Here is a 9,974-nt window from a genome sequence, read left to right as displayed (position 1 = left end):
GGAAAAGAATGAATGTTAAAAGTGTTATAAGCAGTCTATGCTTCTCTAGGATTGAGCAGATAGACTGAAACAGCCTTCGGCAAACTTATACATTTCCTTTTCCTGATAAATGATGGTATTTATTTTTTTTTCATTTTGAGACCTCAGGCTTTAAGCAATCTTTTTATGTTAAGCCAAGTATTAGTCATTATCATAAAGTCTTTTATGGAGCAGAATAAGACCATTCAGCCTATTGGTGGCTCCCTGCAGAAGGATCCAGTCAGTCCCACTCTCCCATTTGATGCATGCAGCTTTATTTCAAAGAATCATAGAATCCCTACAGTGTGCAAGCAGGCCATAGAGTCCACACCTCTGAAAAGCATCCCACCCAAACACACCCCATCGCTGTAAACCTGCATTTCCATGGCCAATCCACCTAACCTATGCATCCTGGACACTATGAGGTGTTTTAACATGACCACCCCAATCAAATCTACACATCCTTGGACTGTGGAGGAAAGCAGAGAATCCAGAGGGAAACCACACAGACACGGGGAGAATGTACAAACTCCACACAGCCAGACACCCGAGGATGGAATTGAACCCACGACCCTGGTGCTGTAAGACAGCAGTGCTAACCACCGAACCACCATGCTGCCCAAGAATCCATCCAATTTCTTTTTGAAATCATTGATTGTTTTTGCTTCCACCTTCGTAGGCAGTAAATCCCAGGTGAGTACTACTTTCTGAAGGAAAATGATCTTACTTAAATTCTCTTTGTAAAATCTTAAATTCTGTCCCTTAATTCCTTGTACCATCAATTTGTGGGAAGAGATTTACTTTCGCTATTTGGTCTAAGCCAGTCATAATCTTGCACAATTCTATTAAATTTCCTCTCAATCTTCTTTTATCCAGGCAAACTAACCTCAGCCCTTCCAACCTAATCTTGTAAGTGAACATGATCCTACTCCACCCAAAGCCTCTATCCTGTAACCATTCTGGTAAATCTCCTCTGCATCTGCTCAAGGAAGTTCCTATCTTTCTAAAGTGTGGTGACCAGAACTGAACATTCAGCACATAAACTGAAGTCCTACTGACTGTGTGCGTTTCCAGTAAAGTAGAAAATCTAAGGTAACCTGTGGTGATATAAAGAAAGCTAAGAAAGGAAGAGGAAAGAGATGAATTTGCTTTCACACAGAGTCTTTTGAATTCTCAGGATGTTCCTATGTACTGCATGATTAATGAAATAGTTTCTCAAGTGCCATTGCTGTTGTTATTCAGGGTAACGCAGCAGTCAGTTTGTGAATAAAAAGGTTCTACCAACTGCAATAAATAAACCAGTAGTAATTCTGTTTCCAAGAGATTGATTGAGGGATACAATTCCCTTGCTCATCCAATCATGTAGTCAGGGCTTCAGTTTCACATTTCACCTAAAAGTTGCAACGCTCTAGTTACAGATCTCCCTCAGTACTAGGTGTCAGCCACTGTGCATGCTCACAAGTCTAGCATCGAATTGTCAATTCTTTAAATTAGTATCAAAAGTGCAAGCTCTGTCTCATGCACTAAACCATGGGTTATTACTAAGGGCAACTTCAACGTTTTCACTCTAGAGCAACATTTGCAAATGCACAGGGTATAAACTACGCTCTGCCCTGCACTCTGCGTAAGTGTGGCTTCCTCACAGCACCAGGGACTGGGTTCGATTCCAGCCTCGGGTGATTGTCTATGTGGAGTGTGCACATTCTCCTTGTGACTGTGTGGGTTTCCTCTGAGTGTTCTGGTTTCCTCCCATAGTCTAAACATTAGGTGGATTGCCACGTTAAATTGCCCCATAGTGTCAAGGGATGTGCAGGCTAGGTGGGTTAGCCATGGGATGCGGAAGGATAGGGTAGTGGCGTGAGTCCGGTTGGGATGCTCTTTGGAGGGTAAGTATGGACTCATTGGGCTGAGTGGCCTGCTTCCACACTGTAGGGATTCTATAATTCTATGCACAGGATTCAGAGAATAACTCCGATAGTGGTTTAGCAGCACCATAGAGTCCAGACAATATCTAGCAGAAGTATCAATAAATACTCCACTTTATTTATGATGAGCCATTAACTTACTTTATTGTTTTAACTTGTACATGCATTTGGGAAGGTCTTTCTTTTTAGCAAAGAGCAAAGATCTCACTTTTTGAAACAAGACTGAATATTGCCATTAGCAAATTACTTCTGATCCCTAGCACCCATTTTTTTTTGCACAAATTGTGCATGGCAAGTCCCCAGAAGTAACAGTGTCGAAGAAAATGTAATGCTAGTTCAAATATTCATGTCTGGCCAAGACACTGGGGAGCACTTTTCTGTGCTTTGTAAAAATCTACTAGTATAGCATCTTATATATTTATCAGAGAATGCAGATGGAATTCAATGTAGCTAAGTGCGAAGTCGTTCACTTTGGTAGGAATAACAAGATGATGGATTACTGGGCTAATGGTAGGCTACTTGGTAGTGTGGATGAGCAGAGGGATCTTGGTGTCTATGTACACAGATCTCTGAAAGTTGCCACCCAGGTAAATAGTGCTGTGAGGAAGGCATATGGTGTACTGGGCTTTATTGGCAGAGGAATTGAGTTCCGGAGTCCTGAGGTCATGTTGCAGTTGTATAAGACTCTGGTGAGGCCTCATCTGGAGTATTGTGTGCAGTTTTGGTCGCCATACTATAGGAATGATGTGGAAGCTTTAGAACGAGTGCAGAGGAGGTTTACCAGGATGTTGCCTGGAATGGTAGGAAAATCTTATGAGGAAAGGCTGAGGCACTTGGGGCTGTTCTCATTGGAGAAGAGAAGGTTTAGGGGAGATCTGATAGAAGTGTATAAGATGATTAGGGGTTTAGATAGGGTAGATACTAAGAACCTTTTACCGCTAATGGAGTCAGGTGTTACTAGGGGACATAGCTTTAAATTAAGGGGTGGTAGGTATAGGACAGATGTTAGGGGTAGATTCTTCACACAGCGGGTTGTGAGTTCATGGAATGCCCTGCCCGTATCAGTGGTGAACTCTCCTTCTTTATGTTCATTTAAGCGGGCATTGGATAGGCATTTGGAAGTTATTGGGCTAGTATAGGTTAGGTAGGACTCGGTCGGCGCAACATCGAGGGCCGAAGGGCCTGTACTACGCTGTATCCTTCTATGTTCTATGTTCTATGTTCTACAGTCTACCGTCTCAAAGTGGGCACCTCCAACACTGTAGTATTCCCTCAATGCTTATGTGAAGTATCCCGAGATATTAGATTTCTGGAGAGAGACGTCAACACACAGCTTTTTGCTGCAGAAGGCAGAAATGCGTTCTTGGCCAAATTTGCAATGTAAAACAACTGTCACTGCTAGGAATTTACAGAGAAACAATCAGTAAGTTAAAAAAAATCAATCCTGCGGAAATTCACATTTCACTTTACATCTGCAGTAAGTGCATCTGATTATGTAACAAAAAAGGGATACATAGGATCCCTGACTTTCTTTAATCATTGCTGTTGTGATCCAATAGGCTGGGAGAGTTTTTCCACTGGAGCTTAGGAGGTTGCGAAATGACCTTATAAAATCATGAGGTCTATAGATAGAGTTAATGGTCGGTGTCTTTTCCCTACAACAGGGGATTTTAAGACCAGGAGGCAGATGAGCAGAGACAGATTTAAAAAAGACTTCAGGGGTAAATAGTTTACACAGTGGGTGGTTTACATGTGGAAGGAACTTCCTGAAGAAGTGGTGGATGTGGGCACAGCTACAACATTTAAAAGACACTTAGATAAGTACATGAATAGGAAAGCTTTGGAGGGATAGAGGCCCTGAGCAGGCAGGTAAGACTAGCTTAATTTGGGATTATGTTCAGCATGGACTGAAGGGTCTGTTTCTGTGCTGTATGACTCTCCGTTCTGTCCCCTTCCACCCACCCAGTTTATTCCTTAGTCAATAAAAACTGTGAATGCCGTAAATCAGAGTCGAGAGTAGAAATGGCTGGAAAAGCTCAGCAGATCTGGCAACATCTGTGGAGAGAAATCAGCGTTTACCTTTCGGGTGGAGTGAGCTGTCCCAGCTCTGAGGAAGGATCACTCCACCCAAAACATTAACTCTGATTTCTGTCCATAGAGACTGCCAGACCTGCTGTGCTTTTCCAGCGATTTCTACTTTTGCCTCTGTATTCCGCTGCCCCTGACCTGGACAATCGGAAATGTCAATCCCGTGCTGATTCTGCTGTGATCCAGTCCGCATGTTGTGGCCGATATAGCGGAGGAGGAGGCACTCTCTGTCAATGGCACATCCAGTCTCCCAGGCAAGCAGAGGTTCCTCTCCTGACTGGCGGAGTCGCTGGCAGCAATACCAGTCCCCACCTCTTCCCTCCCACCGCCCCCCCCCCCCAAAAAAAAACCCTTCTCCGTTTGCAACCCAACCAGGACAACCCATTTTCCATGTTGCAGCCTCAGTCTTGTCCCGACCTGGAGTATTGCAGCGGATCCGAGAAGCAATAGGAGTTTAAACAAATGGGAGCAGCAGCAGCCGCCGGTGTGTGTGTGTGTGTTTATACTTCATGCAGTTTTTTTGTGTGTGTTTTACCAAGGATGATTATTTAAAGGGAGAGGTGGAAAGTTAATACCACTGGCACTGCGGAAACGGAGTTGAGTGCGATCGGTTCACTGAGAACTGAGGTAATGGGGACTAAGTGAGAATTGTCCTTTTTTTTACCCCCAATGCAAACACAAACCCCCAAAGTGTCTCCCCAATTCATGATATGCTGGATCGGTGAATGCAGAGTGGAATACACAACCCTCAGTCCTCCCTCCCCCCCCCCCCCCCCAGCTCTTAAAAGGATGCCTACCCTTGTCACCTTTTGGAATGGTGGGATGAAGAGGTTTGAGCCATTTGGTACAAACCTGATACAGATGGAAAAGCCATTGGTTGTTAACTGGCCCAGTGATGGTGATACCGTTAGTCAGTGTCCGCCTTGATGGGGGAATGTGAAGCAATCTCACTGCTTCCTGAGGTATCATACCGGTCACAGATACAAGAACTGTAGAAGCCTGGAGCCGGTGGAATGACTGCAGTTGTTTCATAGCCTTGTCGAGCTGTCATATTCTTGTTGGTTTGTGAAAGTAACAGACCCGTTTTACCTTCCACTTTAATATTCCTCTCCCCCCCCCTCCCTCCCCTTTCTTTCCCCCAGGCAGAGAGGGTCGGTTTTCAGCTGAAAGGGAATGAAGTTTGACTCTGGATCGGACAGGGTCGCTCGGTGTTGATCTCCGCTCCTGGACTGAAGATTGAACAGGTCCCCTTCCTGTTCCCTGGACCATGGCAAAGAGTGCTGAAGTGAAACTCGCCGTCTTCGGGAGAGCTGGCGTGGGCAAGTCAGGTAAGGAAAAAAAAAGACAAAATAAATCCTGAATTTCGGGAGACGACCAAGTGCTTTCTTTTTCTTTTTTAAATAAACAAAAATAAATTTCTTTCCCCTTTCACTCCTCAGCTCCTTTGGTATAAGTTGTGTTGTGAATCACTGACTGAGACTGACTAACAATGTTAAAAAAAAAGTGTCCATTCATACCAATGGGTTGCGATTGAAATGTTGAATTGACAATTTCTCTCTTTTGAAAACCCCCAATTCATTTCCAAGGGTCAGTGGAAGTCAGCTGCAAATGTTCATTGTTAGTGGAGGCCGATTGTCTGGCGGTTTGCTGTTTGTTGTCTGTTCACTCAGACTGCCTTCGGTAAACCATACCGTTGCCCTTGAGCCGCCCGCGCCTGTTTTTTGTTTCCCCTGGCTGCACGGCAGTGTGAACAGACCGCGCTCCACATTGAGAACGCATGCCAGCTCCCGAATGCATGCAGCCGGCTCAGAGAGTGCCATCTGTGGGCCAGTGTTGCCAGTTGGTACCGGAGCTGACCACTCTTCCCCCCCCCCCCAAAATGCGGAGGTCTTGTTGAATTGTATGCACAGCTGTAGTCATGAGGAGGGGAGGAGAGATTTGGGGATGGGGTGTGCAGGGGGGTTGGGTCGTTTGGCTGGACTCATTCAGGGCTCTCCTACAACAGTATGGGTAATTTCCACATCAGTTCAAGCTCTCAGCTACATGGTATTTTAGTGAGGCTTTGTGCAGGTACCCAACAAGTTTTTAAAACCTGATTGAGATATTTTGCCAATTTAGCCATTTTTCAGTCACCACTATTCTGTGAGGCAAATCTGAATTGAGATTTAATTAATCGTTTCCAGTTCATGAAAGATTGGGTTCCCCCATTGCCTGGCATCAAGCTGCTGTTATGATGTATCAAATCATATCAAAAATACTTTAGACTGCATCCCTTGTGATCAAATTCCTTTCACGGGTCCCCATGCTCTAATTAAGTGTTTTAAAACGTGGTGGAAAGATGGGAGTTGTTCAGTTGACTAACTTTCCCATCCGTCCTAGTTTTGTGTTCTGCATCAGCCAAGGAGGCTGGGCTGTCTCAGATGATAGACCCCATCACAACTGGTCTCACAGCTGTTCTAGGCGAAAGGAAGTACTGCAGATGAAGGGCTTTTGCCCGAAACGTCGATGTTCCTGCTCCTCAGATGCTGCCTGACCTGCTGTGCTTTACCAGCACCACACTCTTGACTCACAGTTGATCTACTTCTCCCCTGGGCTACAGGCAAGTGAAGCTCATCTAGAGACCAGTAGCCTGGTCAATTTGACAAGGTCGATTTGAGTCGAATCCCATCGTGGACTCATCTGCTTTTACTTCTTTTTCTTTCTCTTTTTTTAAAAATTTAAACTTATTCACCTTCTGTGGAAAGCACCCAGCAGCTTAAGCAGTGGCTGCATTGTCGAGATCAGCCCAGCGCAGTCTCATGGCGACGATGTGGTGACACAGTTCTGCGGTAAGGGGACTCACGCTGGTGATGGTCTCAGCATTGGTGTGGAAGATCCTAGATCCAGATCCACAGCTAAGCACTTAACAGGAACATGAGAACTAGGAGCAGGAGTAAGTCATCTGGCCCTTCATGGCTGATCTTTTCATGGACTCAGCTCCACTTGCTCGCCCTCTCACTGTATCCCTTATTACTTTATTGTTCAAAAAGTATCTACCTTAGCTTTAAAAGTGTTTACAGAAAGAGCGTCAACTACTTCACTGGGCAAGGAATTCCATAAATTTACAACCTTCTGGGTGAAGAAGTTCCTTCTCAATTCAGTCCTAGATCTGCTCCTCCTAATCTTGATGCCTTCTTGTCCTAGTTTCACCTAGGACAGTGGAAACATCCTCTCTACTTCCATCTTATCTATTCTCTTCATAATTTTATATATACAGTAGAACCCCCATATCCATGGATTCGGTTTCTGTGGTTCCAGTTATCCGCGGTTTACTGCAGCCTGAAGGTATTATGTGGAATATTCCAGAATTAATTCCAGGGGCTGCTGGGGAGGTAAATTTCCTGTTTAAGTGATCGGATTTGCTACTATCCGTGGCTTTGGGCATTCGAGGTAGGTCTTGGAATGTATCACCCACGGATACTGGGGGTAGGGGGAGGAGTACAAGTGTAATGCTAAACTTTTAACTTTGCTTATTTATTTTCCACTTAGGATTTTGTACCTAGGCACCTTTGTAAGTAAGATGACACCAGAAAATGGTGACCTTGTACACATTTCACTGTACTCCGTACCCCTGCACCTGAGTACATGTGATAATAAAACCAACTTCTAATTCCAATTTGTTCCACTGTTGAGTTTAGGAATCCAACAGTGTGTACTGTTAGTCTTCAAGGATCAATGTTTTGTTAGTGAAATCACTGCTTAAACATAGAGTCAAATCTTTTGAAACTTTATGAACCCTCAATGAAACATTGTTGCCATGGTAAAAGTGAGAAGATGATTGCAAAGGTGAAATGGTAGAACCCACAATCGTGACTTGACTCATCAGGTTGAATATTTTTACTTTGGCTTCAGTGTTCTTAATTAAAAGTACAAACAAAAATATTGAAGGATCTGGGCTACAACCAGAATAACATCTGTCACACAGATCCTTGAAGAAATATCACACTGTAAGGCAACTGGAGCAGAAGCCCCTGTAGCCTACAAACTGAGTAAGCCAAATGCTCCACTGAACTGACAGGAGGTGAATAAGCACTCTGCTGTTGATTTACATTAATGCCTGGGAGCAGGTCCTGAGAGTTAGTTAACAGAAGTAAGTGGAATATATTTTCCAAATGGCACACTTTTAATAGGCTCCTTTTCTTTCTCATTTCTGTTTTTAAAGTTGTTCGTCACCTTTTCCACCATTTTCTGTGTAGAGTTTGGGTGTTGGACCTTTTCCCAAGCATCTATTGTATCTGTCTGCTGCGATGCGCATTCATAAAGCTTCCATTTCCCCTTCCTTTGGCCCTATCAAATCCCCCATATTGCCCAACAGGCTACCTTTTTATCGCCAGTGCCTGCTGTATCATGTAACCTCATCAATCGCCAGAGTGACTTGGCAATTCTCCCATATTCTTCACCTCATGCTGAGTGCTGGTGTGAGCCTGCTTGTGGTTTCCATGATAACTCTGCTACCAATATCACAAGTTCAGTGTTGTCACCCCTTTTCCATCCTTATCCAGTGAGTGAAAATAAGGGAAGATAGGGTAATGTCACCAGATTACAATTCCAGCATCCCTCATTACTGATTTGGGAAAATAGCTTCAAATATACACCATGGCAGGTTTGAATTTAATAAAATTCTGGAATTGTAAGCTAGCCCTGGATAGTTATAAAACCTACCTGGTTCATTAATGACCTTTAGGGAAGGAAACTTGTCAACTTTACTATAAAGGTATGGCTTACATGTGACTCTAAACCTGATTGACCCTTAACTGCCTGCTGAAATGGCTACTAACAGGTCACTCATTTCTAGGACAATAAATACTAGCTCAGCCTGTATCCAGTGAATTCAAAGAGCAATTGCTTGGGTAAGAGAGTGTTTAGTCCAGCAAAAGCAAGATGCTGTGTTGTTAGAAGCTTCTTGTCACTAGTGACATGAAAGCTGGGTAAGTCCCTTTCGCCAGTAGCATTTCTTTGTTTTCTTTTAAATAACTTTTACATTAGGAATTTCTCGCTCTTTGTTCACCTTCTCTGCAGCCGTAACATTGTATTCTTCGCTCTATTCTATTACCCTAATGCACTTTGCATTGTATGATCTGCCTGTAATGCGTGGGAAACAAAACTTTTTACTGCACCAAGGTCTTTTCCCCAGGGTCAGGGAGTCCAAAACTAGAGGGTGCAGGTATAAGGCGAGAGGGCAAAGATTTAAAAGGAACGTAAGGAGCAGCTTTTTTACGCAGAGGGTGGTACATATATGGACTGAGCTGCCAGAGGAAGTGGTGGAAGCTGATACAGTTACAACATTTAAAAGGCATCCGCATAGGTATATGAAGAGGAAGGGTTTAGAGGGACATGGGCCAAATGCTCGCAAATGGGACTAGAGAAGGTTAGGGTATCTCGTCAGCATGGACAAGTAGGACCAAAGGGTCTGTTTCCATGCTGTACATCTCTATGACTCTATGTGACAATAATGAATCAAATCAAGTCAAAAAGTGGACAATTTGAAGTACTATTGATGTAGACCATATTCAAGAGGTTAAGATAAAGTATAGGGCATAGATGGAGGGACAGGAGAAGAAAATCCGGAATTTACAAAGGACAAGATGGAACATTCAGGAGCACATTCAGAATAAGGCCTCATTCCTGATGAAGGGCTTTTGCCCAAAACACCGATTTTCCTGTTCCTCGGATGCTGCCTCACCTGCTGTTCTTTTCCAGCACTACTCATCACTTGACAGATAGCTAGCTTTTATTTGTGTTCTATGCACAGAGAGGTGACAGACAAGTCTTTTCCAGCATGTAGGCGATATTCAAGTCTTGGGCAGAATTATCGTTCATAAAAGTTGTTATAGGAAAAAGTGAACTAAAAAGACAAATTATGGAACCAGCTTTAAATATGGAGGTGATGTGGGAGTTCCACGA

At 43.8% G+C, this 9,974-nt stretch overlaps 1 protein-coding gene across 5 annotated transcripts in view; it reads left to right on the top strand.

The window, feature by feature from the left end:
- Window positions 1-4,379: 4,379 nt before the first annotated feature.
- rerg (RAS-like, estrogen-regulated, growth inhibitor) overlaps window positions 4,380-9,974 on the top strand; it is an 83,186-nt gene continuing 77,591 nt past the window's right edge. Inside the window, exons 1-2 of one of the 5 annotated variants that reach the window (XM_060843200.1) lie at window positions 4,380-4,515; window positions 5,178-5,359. In XM_060843200.1, the coding sequence (XP_060699183.1) occupies window positions 5,299-5,359 (61 nt within the window). In that variant the 5' untranslated portion in view covers window positions 4,380-4,515; window positions 5,178-5,298. The other 4 variants (XM_060843199.1, XM_060843202.1, XM_060843203.1 and 1 more) reach the window with 4 other exon arrangements.

The sequence above is a fragment of the Hemiscyllium ocellatum genome, chromosome 23 (genome assembly GCF_020745735.1).
Source record: "Hemiscyllium ocellatum isolate sHemOce1 chromosome 23, sHemOce1.pat.X.cur, whole genome shotgun sequence".
Lineage (NCBI taxonomy): Eukaryota > Metazoa > Chordata > Chondrichthyes > Orectolobiformes > Hemiscylliidae > Hemiscyllium > Hemiscyllium ocellatum.
The sequence above is the reverse complement of the archived record's forward strand: the minus strand, read 5'-3'. Positions and strand labels throughout refer to the sequence as shown.